Here is a 24,236-nt window from a genome sequence, read left to right on the forward strand (position 1 = left end):
CTAGAATTTGCAATTCTCTTAAGAAAGGCATTAAGAAGAGGCACCCACATGGCTCAGTGGGTTAAGCATCTAACTCCTGGTGGCAGCTCTAGTCATGATCTCGGGTGGTGGGACTGAGCCCCAAACAGGGCCCTGCGCTCGGCACAGAGTCTGCTTGAAATTCTCTCCCTCCTCCCTCCCTCCCTCCCTCTCCTTCTGTCCCTCCTCCCACTTGCTCCTTTTCTTGCACCTGCTTGAGCTCTCTCTAATAAATAAATAAAACCTTTTTTAAAAAAGAAAGAAAGGCATTAAGAAAAGCATTTCTTCATCAATAATGTGTTGCGTTGACTAGCAAGATCACTGCAAATAAAGGCAGAACAGGACTGGGATGCCTGGGTGACTTAGTCTTGGTTAAGCTTCTGTCTTCAGCTCAGGTCCTGATCCCAGGGTCCTGGGATCCAGTCCCGCATCGGGCTCCCTGCTCAGCGGGCAGTCTGCTTCTCCCTCTGCCTGTAGCGTCCCCTGCTTGTGTTCTGTATCTCTCCCTCTCCCTCTCTGACAAATAAATACAATCTTTAAGGGGAAAAAAAGCCAGAACAGGATTGGCAAACTAGGGTCTCTGAGCCAAATCCAACCCACAGACTTCAAATCAAGAATATCTTTTATATTTTTAAAGAGTTGCCAAATAATAAAAATAAAAAAATATGAACACAGAGACTGTATGGCTACAAAGCTTAAAAATTCATTATCTGGCTCTTTAAAGAAAAAGCTTGCCAACCTCTTGGTTAAAATAGTAACTATATGCAACTCATAACTTCCATAAGTATCTATTTCAGTCTTTGTCTTTGCTGAAACTTCCTTAAGTAAAATACCGAGAAGGTGACTATTCGCAGGATTTTAGAAAATCACAGACTTCCAATTAAACTGACATATGAAATGTGCAATCTCTGCTCTCTCACAAATTCCAATCCAAATGGCAGTGAAGAACTAAAGGTACAAATCTTAGGACAAAGGAGGAGAGTGGAAATGAGAGCAGGACGAATTAAGTTAACAATATTGGAAAGAAGGCATACAGATGAATATGCTAGGTTTTGAGCTAATTCCACCCTGCTCAGTGCCCACAGTTGGAAGCAAACCCTGTGCTGTCAAACAGTCCTCCTAGAAAGCAATCTTGAAACACACATGTTCTTGACCAAACCCGGCCACCTGGCTTAAACAAATAAACATTTATGCACAGAGATGTGCCATCACTGTAAGATTTACAACTAAAACTCTCTGAAAGCTCTACCCCTGAAGGTCTTATTATTTGAAAAACATGGCAAATGGGAATCTGTATGGCAGGATGGTATATAATCATTGAAAATCATGGTTTTGAGCAGTTGTTAATGGCACTGAACTACCTGAAGTACTGCTGGGCAAAGGTAGAGCAGGAGGACAGAGCAGGGACGAAACCGTGTATGAAAGTAAGAGGTACCAATAGCCAAAAGCACCTGAAAAAATGTTTACATCACTAATCACTGGGGAAATGCAAATCAAAACCACGCTGAGACATCACTTCACATCCATGAGGATGGCTATGATAAAAAGAAAAGAAGAAAGAGGAAAGGAGAGAAATGCAGAGACAGATAAATGGGAAACAACTGCTTGATGGGTGCGGAGTTTCCGTCTGGGGGGAGGACAAAGCTCCAGAGACGAACACTGGTGTGGGCTGTACAAACAAGTGTGAATGTGCGTAAGGCCACCAACTTCATACACTCGCAGATGGTCAAAATGGTAAATTTTTGTAATATGCATTTTATTGTAATACGTATTTTATTATAGTTATATTTTTGAAAAACCAAGAGAACTGGGCATTTTAACAATAAAAAAAAACCTTAATTTTTTCTCAAATATAAAACAAAAACCAGAAACAATCCATCAAACCCAGCTAAGCATCACTGAAATTTCTCTCCTAGTCAGTTCTGCTTGGAAGACAAGGGAAAAAGAGCAGTCAGCAGCCTGCATACAGGGTATTTCCTACAAAAGACTGCAATTAGCCTGAAGAAAAACTAAGAAACAGAGTAACTACATTTAGAGCATACATGATACATTTTTAGGTTTAATTCATATTCAATTTAGAATGTGCAATGAATTAAATATGTGGGTCGGGTGAGCGTAAGTGGCCATGAGAATGATTTGAAACTATGGATTTCTGATGCTTAAGAGACTGCCTTTGAATGTAAAAGGAGACTCTCCACAGGTCAACAGCAGTTACTGGGGCAGACAGGTCAGGTTTTCTTCTTTATACTATATATACATACTCCCAAATGTGTCACAATGAACATGAAGTGCTTCTATATTCATTAATTAAAAAAAAAAAAAAACCACATTTTCCATTATTTATTTACACTAAGCAAAAAAGTAAATACTACAAATGACATGATTTAAGGCCTGGAGTTTACATCACACACTACCCACTTCATATATCCAAATCCTACTTGACCTCTGAGGCACAGCTTAAATAACCTATTTGATTACACATGTGAAAATATACTTTCCATTCCCTCAATTTCCATAGCATTCTGTAATATACTACACCTCTTACTGGGCCCAGAACACTTACCACTCCCTCTGTTATTATTTATACACACACCTCAGTCCAGAGAAAACAAATTCCTTGAGTAAATTCACTTTTGTGTCTCTGTATAATCTGGCCCACAGGGACTCAAATAAAAGGAAACGGAATGACCACCACAATCAAGGCCAACACTGAGACCTGCCTAGGACAAGCAAGGGACTACAAAGTCAGAACACATACAGCTTGTTTGGTCTTTCTTTCATTTCCATAAGACACTGTAATACTTGGTCCCTGGAGCTAGCCAGCTTTCCCACAGGGTCTCCTCTACCCGACCCTACCCCAGGAGCTCCTCCCTTGCTTCCGGTCTTGATTCTTGGGTCCTTCTCATCGAGAAAGGCTTCTATTTTGTTTCCTTTCCCTAGTGTCACCTTGTTGTGGACAAGGAACCATGCCAACATCAGCCCTGCCACAGACCAAGGAAAACATTTCCCAACCTCCGGATGAATGTGGCTCCCTCCCTATGGGTCTTCCTTCCAGAGCCAGGTCTGGAAACCTGGGGAGCAAATGGTTTGTTGCCACATTCTGTTCAGCCCAGAAGAGGTTTTTGTCAGAAGATACCAAAGAGGAAGAGGGCTGAGGTCTCTGCTGGTCCTGTCCTCTGGTCCCAGCAGTCTGCCCGAGGTGGCACAGAGCGTCTGGCAGACGCTGCCATCTCCTGCTTTTGGAAGAGAAGCTGCTCGGAGATTCTGACCTCGCCGGTCTGAATTTGGAGTTCCTCCCACCCAGGAGGCAAAGCAAACATCTGCTCACACAGTCTCCTTTTTCCCTGCCAGCCGCCCCACGCAGGGATTTCAGAGAATGGACATAGCTCTTAAAGAGATGTGCCTCACTGGCTATTTAGATCATTCTCTCATATGAAATTAACAATGGCATCTGCAAATACAGATGTTGCTTCTTTTGAACTCTGCATCTAATTCTTTCAAGAAAAGAAGAATGCTCAGTGCTAATTTCGGGCATCTTATCAGGGCAGCACTTTCACTACAAATTGCATTGGACTTCGATTTGGGAAAAAACTGACCATTTCGGTCTATGCAAAAAAACCTCCAAGGAGGATTATATATGACATAGCTTTTGTATTAAGTACTGGATTACACATATATTAAAAGTGTCTATATAAAATAATTCTGGACTGGGGCCCCTGGGTGGCTCAGTGGGTTAAAGCCTCTGCCTTCGGCTCAGGTCATGATCCCAGGGTCCTGGGATTGAGCTCCGCATCAGGCTCTCCACTTAGCCGGGAACCTACTTCCTCCCCTCTCTCTCTGCCTGCCTCTCTGCCCACTTGTGATCTCTGTCCGTCAAATAAATAAATAAATCTTTAAAATAATTCTGGGTCATTTACTTTCAGTTGCTTTATTCTTCAGTTTTTAGATATTTTTAAAAACAAGAAGTGGAATTAGAACCCCAATTTTTTAACAATAAACCTACAAAAATGAGGAATCAAATAAAACGAATTCCTTTAGTCCCATAGGAAACTAATGTAACATGTGTGCCAATTATACTTCAACACAAATACTAAGAATGATACTCACAATAATAATAATACTCTACCCATCCCGAAGAAGTTCACAATGTTTTAAGTTAGAATGTGGCATTTGGAAAGTTACTAAAGTACTCCTTGTTCCCTTCTGTCTAAATGTAAAGAGTAACGCCCATTCCCATCTCACAAATGAGGTACAAATTTGATGAGAAAACATCATGATATGTTTAAGTGACAAATAAATGTAGACATGGATTTTGTTTTTTGATTTTGGAAAACTATAAATGGGATACTGATTTTCTTACCAAGTGAGTGGGGACACCTATCATTTCAGAAATGCCCACCATTTATTTAACCTACCAGATTAGACATTCATTCCTGCCAGATCTAGATAGCTAAGACATCCTGCTAAATCTATCAAAAAAGTGATTTCAGATCCCAGAATTCATGATCTCCATAAGATCATGCTGTGGGAATAAGTGTCAGTGCATTTTCACACTGCACCGCAGTTTCTCTAATGATAAATTGCTAAACAAAACATGTGTCTGGGGGCACCTGGGTGGCTCAGTGGGTTAAGTCGCTGCCTTCGGCTCAGGTCATGATCTCAGGGTCCTGGGATCAAGTCCCTCATCGGGCTCTCTGCTCAGCAGGGGGTCTGCTTCCCTTCCTCCCTCTCTGCCTACTTGTGATCTCTCTCTGTCAAATAAATTTTAAAAATCTTTAAAAAACAACAACAACAACAAAAAACTTGTGTCTGACTGCTTTGTAATACTAAAATAAATGCAACTGTTTCAGAAGACTATTGGAAAGTAGTAATCAACATTCTTCCTCAAATCAGTTTCCAACAAATCAAGAATGTTTTCATCAGTTCATAAATCTTAAAACTTCTGCCAAAAAATATTCATATGCCTGATACAAAAAAAACGTCAAATCACTGACAGAGCTGTACCATACTGTAGAAACAATCTGTGTTGCTACTGAATTTTAATAAACCTTTTACTGTGTTAAAAATGTAATCATAAAACATACCAAGCCCAAGTAGTTTTCAAAATGCTCCTAGCAATTTTTCAAAAATGAAAATAGGAGGGTGCCACAACCATATATAACGTCAGCTATAGCATTATAATAAAAACAATCTGTTGATAACTCCCAATACTGCTAGTCAAATTCTACTGCAAACCCTAACATCAATTTCTAATCACAGAAGTTAAAGAAATAAAGTACATCACAAAACTGGGAAGTTGGAAATACAGTAAGTGAGTAAACAGTGAGCTCTTTACGCAGTCCGTGTAAAGCAATGTATTAAAGCGTGATCGCCATCCCCCAGCGCAGAACTCCACGGCCCACAGCAGTAGGCACACAACATGCCAGGCCACCAGTCAGGAGACCCGGACGTGGTCACTGCTGGGGAGGAGCACCCCCTAATTCACTAGGCTGCCCTAAGCAGCCAGTGTGGCCACACTGCATTTGATGTTTAGTAAAAGAGACCATCGAAAAAGAGGCTCTACAGTTCTTCTCTGATAAACACACGTACACATCTCCCAAAGATTAGATGGATCATGACATCACCCCTCCCGTCATATTCCCTGTGTACTGCCATCATAGACAATTTAAACTTTATTTTCTACAGTTAGTTATGACCAGTGTTTTACACAAACTAAAATGATGAAATGTCCCAAACGACACAGGTCCCTTCAGAAATTATGATGTGGGCACCATATGAGAATTGCTGTACCTGAACGAATCATGACAGACAGGACACCTCGAGTTCCGAATGCACAGTAGGACTTCGCTTTCTCCCTTCACTGAATTCTACAAATCAATTACCACATTCTAGCTTTCCTAATTTACATCTTTCGGTGACTACAGTAGTATTTTATTGGGTATTCTGGGAAAGAGCCATCTCAACAATTCTCGCACGACAGTGAAGCTAAAGAACAATGGGCAGTCATTTTAAAATACTGTAACAATTTTACATGGCCCTAACAGTTCTGCTAAATTGAGATTAAAGAAAGCAAATAATAAAGTATAAAGTGGGTAGGAGGACTACGTTTCTGCAAATACTCTTGCACTACTAGGGAAGAATCAGTATTTTTTTTTTAAGACATGCTTTATCTAAGACAATAATGGAAATTTTTTTTTTCATTATCATGCTGCAGCACTGAAGACAGTTCAAATCACCAGAGAAGTGTGGCCTCAGTAATGACACGGTCACACAGTATTCGGTCTCTGTTGAAAAGTAACTTGTGCAAATTATTGTGCCAATTACCCACCACTTCCCAAGGTAAGCTAATCGCAAAAATGAAAAAATTTCCCCACAGAAACTTCACATAGTTAAGAAAATCCTATTAACACATCAAGTCTGTTTTTTCAAAGTTTAATTTTCAGAGACACAAAAATTGCATTTCTACATACCTTACATGTGTAATTGTACCCTATTTTCAAAAAAATCTTTATATACATTATTCTCACCTAACCTTCACAAAGAAATCCCTTTTTGGGTAGCACTGTGAAAACTGCTAAGAATATGCAGACAACTTGTTTAAGCCAAAATTTACTTACATAACTTGACCAATAATATAGCATTATCAAGTGGCAGAGCCAAGATTAAAATCTAGGTTTTTTATTATTCTAGACAGCTATTAGCATCAGTAATGAAAATCTGAGTTTTCAAAAAAGCATGAAGAAAAATATTGCCAAACCAAAATCTAATCATGTACTGTTTACAAAGTAAATTTTAAGAGTAAGATGATAATTTTTCTGATGAGCAAAACCAGATAATTAATAATTATCTTATTAAAAATATACAAAAAAAAAAACCACCACATTATTAACTCGCAGTTAACTTGTCACTCTTAACCATCCCAAATATAGGTAAGAATGTATAAATTAATTTAAAAAAGGATTCAGAAAAGTCAATGTCAGAAAGTCCTAACACAAAAGCATATACAGTGACTCTTAAGAAAATCCTTTAACTCCTCATTACAACCTATTTATTGTGACCATCTTGTTTCTCTGGGTCCCAACAGACTGAAAGGTGCAAAGACCGCTGACATTACAGACAAAAACAAATGAGCAACAGTACGGCCTAAGAGATGGAGGAAGTCTGCCCAACACAGAAGAGGCAATGGACGGCAAGAACTCCCAAAGGCCTCAAAGTAAAATAACCATACCAATGTTCTCAAGTCATCATTAAACCATCTTCAGTGAAATCTTTAAGGGGGGGCAGAAAACTACATAATACAGTGAGAAAAGCTTTTCTGTCAAAATTATCTTGAATTATTCTTGGTACTTACAGTAGAAAGTCCAAGTTATCTGGAAAATTCTCTCGTGTTAGACACATACGTATTCAAGTGTTATGTGTTTATTAATCTATTTCACCCAGAATCCTGCAAATATTTTTAAATGTTTTCTTTAAACATTAAACAGTGTTTATTTTCAACGTTATCCAAAGGAGGTGCTGTTAACTAGACTTCATTGGAATGGCCCCTGAGGGCTTTGGTTCCAAGATACAAACCTACTGCAGCATGAAACTGGGATAAAGCATCAGCTAGCTGTCCAGCTGCAAGTAACTTCTTGCCCAATTCAAGATGTTTCTCAACATCTGCATTTACTCCACATTCAGCACCTAAAAACAACAACAAAAATAAGTTAACTTTCCATGACCAAGATTTAATTCTGAAGAATAAAATGTTAAAAATATGGGGCACCTGCGTGGCTCAGTTGGTTACACATCTGCCTTTGGCTCAGGTCAATGATCCCAGGGTCCTCGGATCACCCTGTGTTGGGCTCCCTGCTCAGCGAAGGTCTGCTTCTCCCTCTCCCACTACCCGACCCTTCATCTCGCAGGCGCAGGTGCAAACATGCGCTCTCTCTTTCCCTCTATTTCAAATAAATAAAATATTAAAAAAAAAAAAAAATATATATATATATATATATGGTTATCTACTTCAGGAATCTGGTCAGATGAGTCACAGAAGCTAAAGAGTGACACAGAAAAGGTAACAACAAAGCCCAGTGCTTCGTTTTACAGAGTGCAAGCAACCCCAAAACATACGCATTAACAGCCTGGTCAATCAAAAGAATGGAACCAGTCCCCAAAATAGAAGGGAAACTACCCACCACAGTAGTAGTAAAAATATGTCAAACAACAAAATCATAACTGCTTTGTTAAACTAGAATTTCATTTTTTTAAAAGATTTATTTATTTGACAGAAAGAGAGCACAAGTAGGGGGAATCTGGTCAGATGAGTCACAGAAGCTAAAGAGTGACACAGAAAAGGTAACAACAAAGCCCAGTGCTTCGTTTTACAGAGTGCAAGCAACCCCAAAACATACGCATTAACAGCCTGGTCAATCAAAAGAATGGAACCAGTCCCCAAAATAGAAGGGAAACTATCCACCACAGTAGTAGTAAAAATATGTCAAACAACAAAATCATAACTGCTTTGTTAAACTAGAATTTCATTTTTTTAAAAGATTTATTTATTTGACAGAAAGAGAGCACAAGTAGGGGGAGCGGCAGGCAGAGGGAGAGGGAGAATCAGGCTCCCCACTGAGCAGACAGCCAGATGTGGGACTCGATCCCAGGACTCCGGGATGGTGACCAGAACCGAAGGTAGACGTTTAACCAACTGAGCCTCCCCGGTGCCCCCAGAATATCATTTTAATGAGCATTATCAAGTGCAGTGTAATATTCCAGTACTTACTGAGCATCTACAATGCGCCAGGCACTAATCTAGGTATTTGGGGTATGTGAGCAAAACAAACAAAAACCTCTGCCACTCATGGCGCTGGACATTACGGAGGAAGGAGACAGACTTAAGAAATACATAAATTATAGAGTATGGTAGGTAAAAAGTGTCATGGAAAGAGTCAAGCCATGTGAGGTCATCAGGAGTGCTGGGGTTGTCAGTATTAAACAAGGTGGTCAAGGATGGGTCTCACTGAGAAACTGACATCTGAGCGAAGACTTACTCCAAGCAAAGTGAGGAACCCACATGCAGATAGGTAGAAAAAAGAGCTTTCCAAGAAGGACCAGCTAGTGCAGGGGTCCTAAGCCAGGAGCATGGCAGGTTACATTCCAAAAAGAGCAGGGAGGCCAGGATGGCTACCCCAGAGCACCAAGGAAGACAGTCCTGTAAGAGGAGGTCAAAGAAGTAGAGGGCCTGACTGTGTGCGGCTCTGGTTTCACTCTGGGTAAAACAGGGGGCTAATGAGGAATTCTGAGTAGAATAACATGATCTGACCCTCTATGCCAATTATCGGTATACTACCTCTCTGCTCTAAATTCATCCTTCAGTAGTACCTGGCTTTAAAAATGGACTGGTTCGGGAGATGCCCAGGTGGCTCAGTTGTTAAGCATCTGCCTTTGGCTCTGGGCATGATCCTGGGGTCCTGGAATCAAGCCCCACATCAGGCTCCCTGCTCAGCAGGAAGGCCGCTTCTCCCTCTCCCAACTCTCCATGCTTCACAAATAAATAAATACAATCTTTAAAAAAGAAAAAAAAAAAAGGACTGGTTTTTAAGCATATCTTCTTCATACTGTGCACAATACTCCACTCTGTCACAGTCAAATGTACCAGAGGGACACTGCAGGAAGGACACTTTCTGGATCTTGTTGCTATCTTTATTTTTTTCTGGCTCCTGCTGCATGGTGCATATGGGGAGGATATATGGTGCCCTATCCTAGCCATATGCCTACAGGTCCAGTCCCTCAGCACCTTATGCACTCCAGGCTGCATGCCTACAACAGCACCCAACTTCCCACACACACAGGCCAATCTGGGCTGACCCATACCTCAGGAAGTTATTTCCTGCTTGCTCATCTACAGCAGACCAGCTCTAGTCCCAGCAACTCAGTCAATTTCCCCATCAGCAGCTTTAGGTTGCACCTATACCTTCTCTAATAAGATCTAATAAACCCCAGACTTGAGTAGGGGGATCCCCTCTCAGATGGCCTTTTTTGGGGGACCATCTGTTAATCATAGAATATCCTATAGGTATTTATAGGTATTCTCCTATCATAACTTAACAATTCTTTATATTTAACTTTCCTCTTTTAAATTATTCTGTGATCTCTGTTTCCTGAACGGACCCAGACTTACATACTGTTGACACTAGGGAGTGGTCCTAGCAGACAGACAAAGGTAGGTTTTGAGGACTGGTTTAGTCATGCCCTTGAGCTTGAGTGCAGTGCTCACTATCAATGAGAAATAAGAGGTCAGTAATCCACAGTGGGTATTAATATCAGAGTTAACCAAGATACCATTTGTGGCTGACAGAAGTCACTTGCTAACTGGAAAACCAAGCCAACTGGAAAACCAAGCATGTTGCACGTGACCCCAGTGAAAGTAGTGATGAAGGTAAGGACTGTGGTGTGGGGGGATTCTTTGAAGTGCACTAGAACACTTACAGAGGGGCAGAACCAACTAGCGTGAACACTCAGCTCAAGTTTCCCTCTGTGAGCTTCCATAGCAGCCCTAACACAATCTCCTATTTTGGGTAGCCAAAGAGCTGATCTAGCTGAAAATCAAACACAAAATTTAATTTAATGTGTGTAGAAGGATGCATATGGAAATGAAGAAGCCAAAACCTCTTTCTTTTACAGTGAGCATGATATTAAGCTATTCCAGTTGCTAAGCAGACACCGCCAGACAAAAAAATCAGAACAGTCATCTCTTGGGGAGGTGGGAGAAAGGACAGCCCAGGAAGGGGCAGGAGAGAACTTCCTGGGGTGATGAAGACGCACTAATCTTGACAGAGACACAGCATACACTGGGATGTGCAACTATCAAAACAGCAAACAGATACTTAAAAATATGGATAATTATACATAAATTTTACATTTAAAAAAGCTGTTGATGACGGGCATGTTAACATATTTAGGGGAATGGGTACTGACATTATTTTTTTTTTAAAGATTTTATTTATTTATTTGACAGAGGGAGAGATCACAAGCAGGCAGAAAGGCAGGCAGAGAAAGAGGAGGAAGCAGGCTCCCTGCTGAGCAGAGAGCCCGATGCGGGGCTCCATCCCAGGACCCTGAGATCATGACCCGAGCCGAAGGCAGTGGCTTAACCCACTGAGCCACCCAGGTGCCCCTGGTATTATTTTGAAATATATTTTTAGAAAAGAATTAATGGATGGACAGAGAAGACCTAGATGGATATGTGTTAAAACCAAGTATGGTAATTGTATTCATGGCAGAATCCAGGTGACAGATAGAGGAATGTACACTAAAAAATTCTTCCAACTTTGTGAAATGTTTCATAATAAAAATGTAGGAAGATATATGATACAGCGTCATGACGGGCCAACACACAGAGGACGCTGTAAGGACACAAGTTAGGGCACTTAACACCTAAGGTTAAATAACACTTAAAATGTAATTTCTCAGTCACACTAGTCACAGTTTAAGTGCTGGAAAGCTAGTGATAGCACAGGACACACAGCAAACAGCACAGAACATTTCCTGTCATCACAGAAAGTTCTACTGGACAACAGTGAGGGGGTTCCCGAGGTCTCGCCTGAAACCTGAAGGAAAAAAAGGAATACAGCCAACGTGAAAAGGGAGAAAAAAACAACATTCCGAACAGAAAGAACATCGCATTTAAATGCCCAGAAGTAAGAGAATTAATGAGGCTTTCAGAGAAACTGAAGTCCTACATCTTGGGTAGCTCTCCTCTCCGTCATGATTTCACTCTGCTGGAGTGGGTCGCTTCAGGCGTTAGGTGAGTCTCATAAAGAACCGGAGGGAGAGGGGAACCATAAGGCATCCACAGTCACCAGAGCCAGGTGACATGAAGGTGATCTGACAGTGGAGTGACTACAAAAACACAGACCAGACTGCTCAGAGAAACAGGAGAAAGAAGACTACATACGGCTTACGGCGACCATCTGGATGTGGAAGCCAAGTGAAGCAAGAACAGAAGTCCAGGATGCCCACGGCAGCGATGTGGGCACCGAAGGGGGCCTCTGCCATCTTCGTCACCAAAGGCAACGGAAATCCACTACAGCAAAGAGTTGAAAGAAATTCACTTTACCTTGCTATTTGTGCTACTAAACAAAGTAGCTTTTTCAGCTTTCAGTGTTCCTAGTTTCTGTACCATGTTTTATTTCCTTGGGTGGATGGACCAAGGATGGACCCTTCCATACAAGGAAGAAAGGGGGGGTGGGCAATGGAGGGAACCTTAACTTGATGGCCTCAAAAACTCAGGGTCCTGTTTGGGGCAATAGCGTAAAGATATCTAACCTATTTAAGACTGTATGGGTAACATTCAGAGAAACTAGTTGGAATTTTCAATGGGTTTAAAATGCGAATAGAGGCTCTTGCTCTGAAATTTCACCATGCAAGAAAGATTCAGAAACCAGTTATATTCTGATAGGTCACCTGTAGTCCCACATAATTCCATACCATCCAAAAATATAACCTGCTTTTCATAATGGAGATTATGAAAACCAATGGATTTCATTAAACAAAAGATACTGAATAAACACTATGCATAAAGCTGTGGCCATAACAGAGATGAATAGGGTGGTCTATTCCAAAGAGGCAATTAGGAGAATCCACCAGGCTTTAGCCATTTATGAGAATGCTCTAGAAGCAGGGTTCCCAGGAGTGACCAGAGGAAGACAGGCTGTTTCTGAGCATGATATTGGCATCTCAGCAACACACTGAAGTCTTTACAGAATACATAATATGAAGAATGGGACTGACTTCAAAGTAATCTCAAAAGGAAAATGAAAGTGTAAGTGAAACGAGATCAGCCGTACGTTGATAATTTTTGAAGCTTGGCGACAGTACCCCAAGGTACACCATGTTATTCTCCCTAGTTTGGTATGTTTTTAAGATTTTCCCAAATCAAGATTTTTTTATAAAATTTAAATCCCTTCAATTAAGAGAAAACCAGCAGATAAAAATCTCATACATTTTAAAAAAATGTTTTGAAGTAGACTAGATCAGGACAGCCAACTGAGAACATGAGCCTACCTCCCAAGGTGCTCAAATTCCAGAAATGACAGAAGTCATTAAAGAATAGATTCATAACCTCATAGGAGGAAGGGGGAGATGACTTCCAAAAGAGGAGGGCCATCAGAAAAACAGAAATTTCAGGTTGGTGGGTGGGGTGGGGAACACACACAGAAAGGACTGGATAGGGTTAGTGGGCAAAATCCCATCCAAACACCTCCCTGGGGGAAGCATGCCATGGAGGTGGATGCAGTTCTCTGAGTGCTCCAAACTCCGATACAAGGAAAAGGAAGAGACCCTTGGATTTCCCAGCCTCCAGCCAGGCACTCGGTCTTCTCCCACAATCAGTGTTCACAGATTGGCAATGGGCAATTCTGAAATGTACAAAGATGACAAAATCAATCTTTAAGAAACTAACACCAAATAAGAGAACTAAGGGGAAAAAATTTATGGGACAAATACAAAAAAAAATTCTAAAAATGAATATGACTGACATTCTTACAACTTCAAACAATGTAGCACTCATAAAAACCAGACCTAGTATTTATGCACTTACTGCTCTTGCAGTGGATAAAAGGTAATTTCTAAACGCCTTGACAAGCTGCCAGAGGAAAGGAGGAGGAGGACTTTATAAATACAGACAGAGGGTCAAGTAAGTCTCCCCTGAGAAGGTAATATTTGAGTTAAAAAACAACAGAGCTGGAGGGGGATGTGGGAGGTCGGGATGGTGGCGGCGGGAGGATCCTGAAGGACCAGTACCTCCAGCAACCCAAAAGACGACCTGGCAAAGATCACAAAGCAAGTGCAAAGCAAGCTCATCTTCCAGGAATCAAAAAGAGGCTCCAGCATGTTAGGAAAGATAGAGGATATGGGCAAGGTAGAACACACTGGGCCTTTCAGGCCCTAGTAAGAAACTTACTTTTTTTTTTTTTGGACAGAGATCACAAATAGGCACAGAGGCAGGCAGGCCCAGAGAGGGGGGAGCAGGCTCCCCGCTGAGCAGAGAGCCCGACTCAATTCCAGGCGCTCGATCCCAGGACCCAGAGACCAGGAGACCAGGACCAGAGCCGAAAGCAGAGGCCCAACCCACTGAGCCAGCCAGGCACCCCTACAGTTTATTCTAAGTAAAAAAGAGACATCATTAGAATGGGTTTTATCAAGGAACTCACTATGGGATTTATATTTTAAAAAGATCCCATGGGGCTGTGTGACCACAGGGTGGAAGAGATTCAAAGCAGGCCAAGATGGAAAGAAGGGTGGGGGTGTGAACTGAGCGGAGCAAGTGGCCTAACAGTATTCGCGCCCTGTCTTTATGCTTTAACTATATATACACATATGGTGTAATTCTATATTAACTTTTTCCAGTAAAAATGTATCAACGTGCTACTAATACAGTAAAAATTTAATAAAGCAAACTGAGGAATGTGTTTGCTAACGATGTTCCTGATTGAAAAATCACTTGAAATTAAAAACTCTTAATATTTGTAAACACTATAGACATAACATATTTTACAATTAAGCAGGCAATTAAGTCAGGAAAGACAAGCAAAATAACCTCTTCTCCTTTCAGCAACTGTGAAGCTGGGGAGATTCGGGCCCCGATGTCATTGCCTCCACCCTTTGAACTTTCTCCAAAGCATCTCAATAAAATGGCTTTATCCCCCCAAAAAACAAAACCCTGACTCAAATGTTTTTGTTAAACTACAGTTCAATGGGACAGCATTATAATCAGATACTGCAGAGAATATAGGTGATAAACAATACTTATCCTTTATAAATTCTAAAATATTTATGAATATATTGACCGCATATATGATAGTTTCAAAATAATTCAAGGGTATGGCTAAAATAAGATCAGTCCTGAGTCGGTAACTGTTCAAGTTAGGAGATGGGATGGGGCCTGGGGGTTCATATACCATTCCCTCCTTCTGTAAATGTGTGAAATTTTCCATAATAAAATTATATTAAATCTCCTTAAGGAACTAAGGGTGGGGGTATTAAAAGAGTTAAAGATAGCTCATTTTTATTTTTTAAAGATAATTTCTAATATGAACTATCCATCCATAAACATTTATAGTTCCTAGTATAAAAACAAAAATCTGTGTATTACTCGTGTTGAGAAAAACATGTGTATGGAAACTACGGTAAATTACACTAGAGAATGACTAAGAATCAAGGACGAACGATGAAAGCATTGTATATGAACTCGGGAACAATTCAGCCTATTACAGGGGGTACAAGTAATCACGGGGGCATGTTGATGGGATTCTGTGTACTCTCAAAATTCAGGGGTAGGAAGGGAATGGTGTTCAAAATAGCATGAAGCTTTCAAACATCTCCCTATTACATTTTCTCAAAGGAAACATCAGATCGACGCACTGAATAGAGGAGTCCAGATTGCCTGAAGAAGGAAGAAATTCTGGTATGAGATAAACTATTAGTCAAAATGTTTCCCTTATCTAACTATGAAAATGTCTGACAGGAAAAATGTAGAACAGAAGAAATTAAGAATCTATTATGTGCTAGATACTTTCAGTGTCATAATTTCACTTAATTTTCACAATAACCATAGAAAGCAAACATCTTCCACACTCTTATAACTCAGGAAACTAAGGCTCCAGCCCATCCCGCTGGCACACTCACGGTAACTGCCAAAACAAGACTCAATTCCAAAGCCCAACTTTCTTTTCAGCACAGCCCATGATCTTTCCCCTATAATCCAGGCTAGGTGCTCGAGTTACTAGCCGTGTATGCTTCACTCACTCAATCCATCATTTAATAGAACATTTTAGCAGAATGGTTTGCAACCTCCGAGGTTCATCTGAACCTAAGTCTAGTGGGAGGGAAAAAAGCATTTGCCAAGTTCTTTGAACTGTCAGATCAAGCTATTTCAAGACAGACATTCCTCACTGAGAGTCATCATGGTTTCCTCCTTTCACAATGCTTGGAAGGAACCAGAGCTCAACCCACTGGCTCTCCACCTCCTCACAGCGCCCTCAGAGGACCCCTCCTTGGCCACCCATCACAATTACGCATTCCTCCCGCAGATGCGCCAAAACTGTAACCAGGAATCAGAGAAACCATCAACTGCCAGATCAACCTGGAGGTCTACGCCTCCTACATCTACCTGTCCATGTCTTGCTGCTTTGACCCCCAGTGGTGTGGCTTTGAAGAACTTTGCCAAATATTTTCTTCAAAATCTCAAGAGAGGGAACATGCTTGAGAAAGTGAGGAAGCTGCAGACCAACAAGGTGGCCAAATCCCAAATTCTTCAGGATATCAAGAAACCAAACCACGGTAACTGGGAGAGCAGGCTAAATGCAATGGTGGGTGCAAGTGTTACCACTGGAAAAAAGCATCAGTCTGTTACTACTGGAACCCCACCAACTGGTCACTGACAAAAATGACCCCTGTTTGTCACATTCATTGGCATTCATTACTTGAATCAGCAGGTGAAATCCATAAAGAATGGGGACCCCGGAACCCGGTATGGCAGAGTGTATTTCTTTGATAAGCGTATCCTGGGAGATAGGACAATCGGCCATGAATCAGACAGGAATCAGCCACGGGGAGGACTTCTCTGGTCATCAAGGCCAGGTATGCACGCTGGGGTGACTTTTAACTTTTCTCTAAATTGTACCAAAACATGCACTTAAAGGTATTTCATTTGTACTATTCCTTCAAATAAAATTTGGTATGATCCCCAAAAATGTTACATCATACTGTCACCCCAAAAGTTAAATTACTCTTCAAACTAAATTTCTCTCACCTTCTAGGATTAAAAGAGGTATCCAGCATTTCTGTCCCTTCCGAATAAAACTCAGATCTTTATTAAATTACAATTTTATCCAATATAACTTCCATTTAATGTGATAAGTAAATACAACCTCCTCTAAGAAAATTTTCCACGGCCTACCCCAATCATCCAGCAAGAATTATTCCTTCAGGTCACATGTCCATAACAGATTCTGCCACAGTATAAGTGTTGTCGTCCAGGCTCCTTTCTCCCGGCAAGAGACGGTGTGCCTCCTAACTGGGAGCTTCCCCCCATATCCCTCCAAATCCAGCACCCATGCTGCTGCCAGAGCAAATCTTCCAAAATGCACTCGGAATAAAAATTATGCAGTATTTTCACATCACTGGCTAGACTCAGTCTAGATCTAAGAGCAAACAACACCCTCTGTGATCAGATCTCATGTGGGTCCAACCTCATCACCCCTCACTCCTCCACCTCTTACTCTGCACTCCTAGACCATCATGACCTGGTTGTACTTCCCTAAACAGACTATATTCTCGCGCCACATCACTTTGCATTTGCTGTTCCATAAAAAGACCTTCCCCACTCTTGTCCCCCTGGGAAATTTCTACTCCTCCATCAGGATTCTGGCCTCAAATGCTGGTTCCTCTGTGAGACCTCCCCTAACTACGGCAGTGAGAGGGTGGGGAAGCGCCTTCTGGGCTCCTATGACCTCTCCACACTCACAAGCACATGACTTGACTTTGCAACACCACCTCAACATATTGACCTTCACAGTTTGCCAGCCTCTCGCAATCCCTGAATACCCCAATCCAGACCAAAAATGAGTTTGAGATTAGAAATCATCTTTTCTTCTTTGTATCACCCAGTTCAATACTCTGCACGAGGTGGACATTCAATAGTCACTGAACGAATATAACTATCTTCCTTCTTACTTAAAAGTATCACCACCAGTCATCCGAATATCAGAACTGATGTCTGGTTCGTCTGGTTCCTCCAGTGAGGGCTCAACCACCTGAAGGTTTCCCAGGCAGCTGCAGATCTGAAACAATTCTGTCTGCAGATTATTCAATACAACCCCTTGTTGACTGGAGTAACTTCAAGTAGGAATCCCTTCAGGCCCCAGAAAGTCTGTTTCTTTTTATAGTAAAATGAACCTTTGGATCGTTTTCTAAACCACTTTTCATGAACCAGTGAATATTCAAAGGAGAACTAAATGTAAAGCCTGTATAAAAGCTTATCCCTAAACAGGTGCCACATGAAACTTCTACTTTTGTCAGTCCTTATATCTACCTCTCTGAATTCTCATAAATTTCTGTTTCACAAGGGTAATTATTTTATATACACTAAGAGTAACATACAACAAAATACAAGTTTACAAAAAAGGATAGAATCCAAGATATATAATAACAATTATCAAATCAAACATACTACCAAAGATTCATAAGACATTAATATATAAAAAGAAAAAATTATTTGTAAGTTGTGGTGGCTGTTATAGTATCTCAACCTTATTCTGAGTCATGGATACTTTTTTATTCCTTTGCCACATGCTAGGAGACAGTGGCAAGAGCTATCTCCTACTTTCTATGAGCTAAAGCAACCAAACATCATACCTAATCAGCATTAAACAGTATGTTTCTCCTTAGATGAGCATGACCACAGATCAACAAAATATATAGGAAGTGTAAGAAAAGAGGTGGAATAGCTAAGTCTTTTTATGAAGTTAGTATACGAGAACCCACCACATTTTGGCAAGCAAGAATAAAGAATTTAAAGAAATGTAAAGTTGAGGAATGCCGGCATGGCTCAGTTGTTTAAGCATCTGCCTTCCACTCAAGTCATGATCCCAGCATCCTGGGATCGGGTCCTGCATTCTCCCTCTACCTGCCACCCCCCCAGTTTGTGTGTTCACTCTCTCACTCTCTCTTGCATGCGCGCTCTCTCTCTCTCTCTCTGCATATAAGTAAAATCTTTAAAAAATAAAAGAAATGTAGAGTTGAGGGGTTAAGAATATGATGTGGTGAGAGTCATAATCAAGAGTCAAAGAACAAGAATGAAAAAGGCAGGAACTAATGGCCAAAGATACTAAGGCTCAAGCTAAGGCCAGATGACACAGCAGGTAGCAAGCCCAGGGGGTTATTCAGATTGGAGCACTTAGAATGTGAAGGGCAAGAGGGGCTCCTAACTGGCTCAGTAGGTAGAGTGTGCGACTCTTGGTCTTGGGGTTGGCGTTTGAGCCCCATGTTGGGTGTAGAGATTACTAAAAATAAAATCCTTAAGAAAAAAAAAAAAAAGGAAGATTGTGATGGATGAGGAGAACCCAAAGATCATCCTACAAAGGCATATAAGTCAAAAAAGACAAAATACTGTCCATAAAAGATCTGATCTGAATCCAAGATTCAAGCAAGATGAGGTAGAGCATGAAAGAAGTCTCACAGCAGAAATACAGAAAAAGTGGAAATCAGCCACAGAAAGAGCAAAAAGTACATTATCTTAGTTATTCCATAGTCTACCAAAAACGGATGACAAAACCGTTTCAAGAAAAATACACTGAGCTGGAAACCCTAAGTATCTCTTTCTAGTCACTCTGACCCAACAAGTGGCTGAGTCAAACTGAAAGGAAGAAAAGGCTGAGTAGTTGTGTGGTACATCTGAACTAAATGTCTGCACTGAAATCTTCCCGGGTGAACCAGGAAAATAAAACCTATTATAACCAGGTTTGCTCAATTTCAGTGGGCATTGCTTGTCTTTGCTTCAATTAACTGTGAACGCATAAATGTTGTGACAAGATCCCTTGAGTTTCAACACAGAAAAATTTAGAAGAGTCCATGTGGAAAAAAAACCGCTTAAACAGTCAACTTCACTCATTCATTTAAAAAATATTTATGCACATCCACTTCATGTCAATGCGTTTCAGGTACAGAGATAAGAGCTCTTTCCACAAATCTTATATTCTAGAGCGAACAGACAGGAAAGAAAAGTAAATGAGATAACTCAGACAATGTGAAGTTGTATGAAGTAAATTCAAAAAGGTAAACAGACTATTAACTGAAGAAGAGAGTCATTTTTACACAGTCTGTCAGGAAAGTCCTCTCTGAAATATGACTGTTCATTTGAAGATGTCAGGTGAAACTTTCCAGACTGTGGGGACAGCAAGAATCAGTGAGAAATGAGGTTGGCATTTGGAAGTAAAAGAAGTTGGTGTGGGGGCACCTGGATGGCTCCCCTGGTTAAGCATCTGACTCTCGATTTTGGCTCAGGTCATGATCTTGGGGTTATGAGCCCCGCAAAAGGTTCTACACTAGGCATGGAGCCTGCTTGAGATTCTCTCTCTCTCTCTCTCTGCCCCTCCCCACCCAACCCACACCACCCCTGCTCTCTCCCTCTCTAAAAAATAACACTAATAATAATAAAGAAGTTGGTGCGGTGGGAAGTGGTGGGTGAGAGGAAGACTGAGGTAAGAGGTGTAAGTAGGCAGCAGTCAGAGAGTAAGGCTGCGCAGTTATCAGTGATGAAAAGATAACAGAGATGAGGAAATAGAGACTATCAACTCTTCAAAGTCCTGCTCTCTAGAGAAGCAAAGACACAGTTCAGTAGCTGAAGGGACACATGACATCAAAGGGGTTTAGGATGGAAACCCTACAGCATGCTGGAGTGCTGATGCCAACGATCCCACAGAGAGAAACAAAGTGATGACACAGGAGAGAAATGATAACTATAGGAACAATATTTTCAAGAGATGAGAGAAAAATGGAATCCAGGACATAAGTAGAGGTATTGGATTTTGCCAGGAAAAGAGATGCTTTATCTATTTTAATATAAGAAAACTAGCAGACTGGGTATGAATATAGGTACTCAGTGGAAGAAAGAAAAGGAAACTGCCCAGTGGTGGCTTTCATTCTCCGAGGTAGAGAGAGAGGAAAGGGGGTTACATTGGATATTTAAGGAAAGAAGAGGACTGAAATGCTGATTTTCAGGAACAGACATACTAGGGAATTATAGGAATGCTGGCAGTATTGAATGTGCATTTGAAATTGAGATTATGTGCTCACAATGCGACCAGTCAGCAAGGTTATCTGTGTTTTTCTCCATGTGCAACTCTGAGGTATAACAATCAAGTTGGCCAAGTTGGGTTTCATGGATGTTGAATTGTGCCACGCTAGTAAAACAAAAGCATACGGGGTGAGGAAATTAAAGGGTGTTTGCAGTGGCGAGACTACAGGGTGGACCCATAAATCTAAACTGAGGCAAGAGGGGAGAGGACCCGCGTGCTTCACAAAGCAAGTCTTACATCGCTAGGAGATCTGTAAACTCCTTGACAAAACCATGAGTTCTGTACTACATCTCACCAGAAAGCATTATAGAGTAAGACTCTGATGATTCTCATATTTCAGAACTCCAAATGACACAAACTTATCAGATGTACAAAACAAAAAATTAACCATTTTTTTTAAACCAGCTTTCTAACGACCTTGAAAGAAAAATAAATCTGCAGTTGAAATGTCTTAGTTCCGGGCGCCTGGGTGGCTCAGTTGGTTAAGCAACTGCCTTCCGCTCAGGTCATGAATCTGCAGTCCTGGGATCTAATGCTGGGTCTGGCTCCTTACTCAGTAGGAAGTCTGCCTCTTCCTCTGACCCTCCCCTTCTCGAGCTCTCCCTCTCTTTCTGCTTTCAAATAAATAAATAAGATCTTTAGAAAGAAAGAAAGAAAGGAAAGAAGGAAGGAAGGAAGGAAGGAAAAAGAAAGAAAGAAATGTCTTAGTTCTAAAGAGCAGATGACTGGGTTCCCATATTTCTATATAAACAAAGATAGACCACAGGACATTAATCTAAGGAAAACAATGACAAAAGAAATTAATCTTAACCACAATTAGTTCACTTCTGAGAAACAGAACCTGTCCCACAGAATCAAAATTACTGCATTTCAAGCCCTTGTTCAGCAAATGCTAGCTAGTCAAGTGAACTGGAACATTTATACTACTAACTACAGCCTAACACATTAAAAGAACCCCCAAACCTATCTAACCATTTGCTAAAACACTCTGTGTGTATAAATTTCAGAAAGTCATTCATTTTTCCTACTTTTTTTTCTTTATAAATTTAAATAATGCCAGAAAAATCCCAAAGAAAAAAGAAACTTTAAGTAGGTTAGATGAACATAAAAATGATCAATATCATTTAGACCTAAAGATTTCCATCTATTCTTTACATGTGGCCAAACAAATGGTTTAGTCAGGTCAGTTCAGTGAAATAAAGAAAAACTGGGTCCAGGAAGCATGGTAAGGAAGAAAAAAAAGATAAAAGGAGGTCTGGTTCCCAGGCTGTGCTCCTACTTATAGCACCAAACAGAACAAACCATTAACAAAGAATTAAAATAGCTACGTTATCTGTAACAGGAGAATACTAGATACTACTAAAGTTGTCTTTCTGCTCCAAAAATTCTATTCCTAACCTAGTGCTTTGGACTTATTCCAAGGGACTTTTTGAAAGAGGGTGCTAAAAGATGTAATCTTTCAATTCATAAGACTATTACATAGTCTCTTTGTCTGGATCACAATAAACAGAAAAGCCTGGCGGGGGTGGGGGAGAGACAACCAAAGACGAATATTTTTAAATCAGAAAAAACTAGGCCAACTAAGCTAATTGCTGGGGCAACTCTGTGTTTCACACTTATTATTTTCACACCCTTCTCCTTCATCTCCCTTCCCTCTGAACCTAAGACCTATACCCCCTAGAGGACTGGGAGGTTCCTGAAACCAAACACGACTTATTTTGGAAAACAGAGTTAACAGTTTGTCAATTCAGGTCAAAGGTTCTTTCTTACCTTTATATCCGCATCACCAAGTTTAGTGTCTAGTACATGCAGACACCTAATTTTACTCCTCTATATGACTTATTAGACCAGTGATTCTCACCAGTGATCACTTTTTAGAAATGCGAAATTTCAGGTCCCACCCACACCTACTGAATCAGAAACGCTGTTTTAAAGCGCACTCTGTTTTAAAAAGCCCTCCAGTTAAGATTCTGATACACACTCAAGTTTGAGAACCACTGTATTAAACACACCAGGAAATCACCTCATTACTGCCAGTGGCAAACAAACCAAACAAACAAACAAAAAAAAGCCGATTTTTTTTTTTTTCTCAGCGGCTACTACAAATGCTGGAGCCCATATCATACTATCAACCAGTTCATTTCTGCCTCCCACCTGCACATAAGATGAACTTAAGAGTCAAATAACTGAGTTTAACTTGTGGTTCTCAAATTTAACAGCTCCATGACTTATAGCTAAAGTTCCCTCATCTGTAAGGTAGAAACAGTATCACATACCTCCATGAATGAGCGGTCACTTATAGAAAGATGCCTGGCACACAGAAGACCTTTAATGAATTTAAGATCTTTCCCTCTCTTCCCTACTACTTGTACCAAGTCCCTGCTACTTCATACAGGCAATACTCCTCAAAAACAGCTCTCTGGCACTCCTCTGAGAACTGTCACCAATGCCTTCTATACAGAAAAACTCTCTAATCAAGTTTTTCTTATGGAAAACACTATAGGAGGGAAATGAAGTACTCAGAGTTCCACAGAACAGCAAGTCCAAAAAAGGTAGTCCAAAAGCTACTAGGAAAAGCAAATCATATAAAAGTGAACTTTCATAACTTTTTTTTTAATTTTTTTTTAAGATTATTTATTTATTTATTTGTCAGTGATAGAGGGAGAGAGATAGAGTGAGCACAGGCAGACAGAGAGGCAGGCAGAGGCAGAGGGAGAAGAAGGCTCCCTGCGGAGCAAGGAGCCTGATGTGGGACTGGATCCCAGGACGCTGGGATCATGACCTGAGCCGAAGGCAGCCGCTTAGCCAACTGAGCCACCCAGGCGTCCCGAACTTTCATAACTTTAAAAAAAAAAAAAAGGCATTAAACAGAACTAGGCAACATTCTCTTAAGTGGTCAAAGTAAATCACTAGCAGTAACTGGACAAAATGTGGCACTTGTGGGGGTGGGTAGCGTTAACATTAGAAAATGCAAGATAACTGGAATACATGACCCATATTAGAGTGGTCTGGGCATTCAAAGTTCAACTCCCTAGACTGTCTAGAGCAACCTAGACAAATTTTGTGTCAAATACTTTGTCCCAATGTTGTCACAATGTATGTTCTGATTTGGGCTTCAAAAATATATGGGGTCACCAAGAGAACACCAATATTAACAATGCCATGAATGAGACCTAAAATGTGGAGCATATTACTTTTTTTTTTTTAAGTTGAGAATTTCGAGGGGATTTTACCATCAACAATTCCCCACTGTGGTTCCTCACTCCCTCCACATCAAACATTAAACCTCATCCTGAAATGTGTGACCCCCCTTGACTAACGAGCCCTTTTCATAGGAATGAAAGTAGATCAGTGCATGTGATCCGTCATCACACTCGA

The 24,236-nt window shown here is 40.8% G+C and overlaps 1 protein-coding gene across 1 annotated transcript in view; it reads right to left on the reverse strand.

The window, feature by feature from the left end:
- DNAJC3 (DnaJ heat shock protein family (Hsp40) member C3) overlaps window positions 1-24,236 on the reverse strand; it is a 63,195-nt gene that overhangs the window by 37,838 nt on the left and 1,121 nt on the right. The window contains exon 2 of the mRNA XM_059144384.1: window positions 7,591-7,701. Within this exon, the coding sequence (XP_059000367.1) occupies window positions 7,591-7,701 (111 nt within the window). The remainder of the gene's footprint in view (window positions 1-7,590; window positions 7,702-24,236) is intronic.

Source organism: Mustela lutreola, chromosome 13 (genome assembly GCF_030435805.1).
Source record: "Mustela lutreola isolate mMusLut2 chromosome 13, mMusLut2.pri, whole genome shotgun sequence".
NCBI lineage: Eukaryota > Metazoa > Chordata > Mammalia > Carnivora > Mustelidae > Mustela > Mustela lutreola.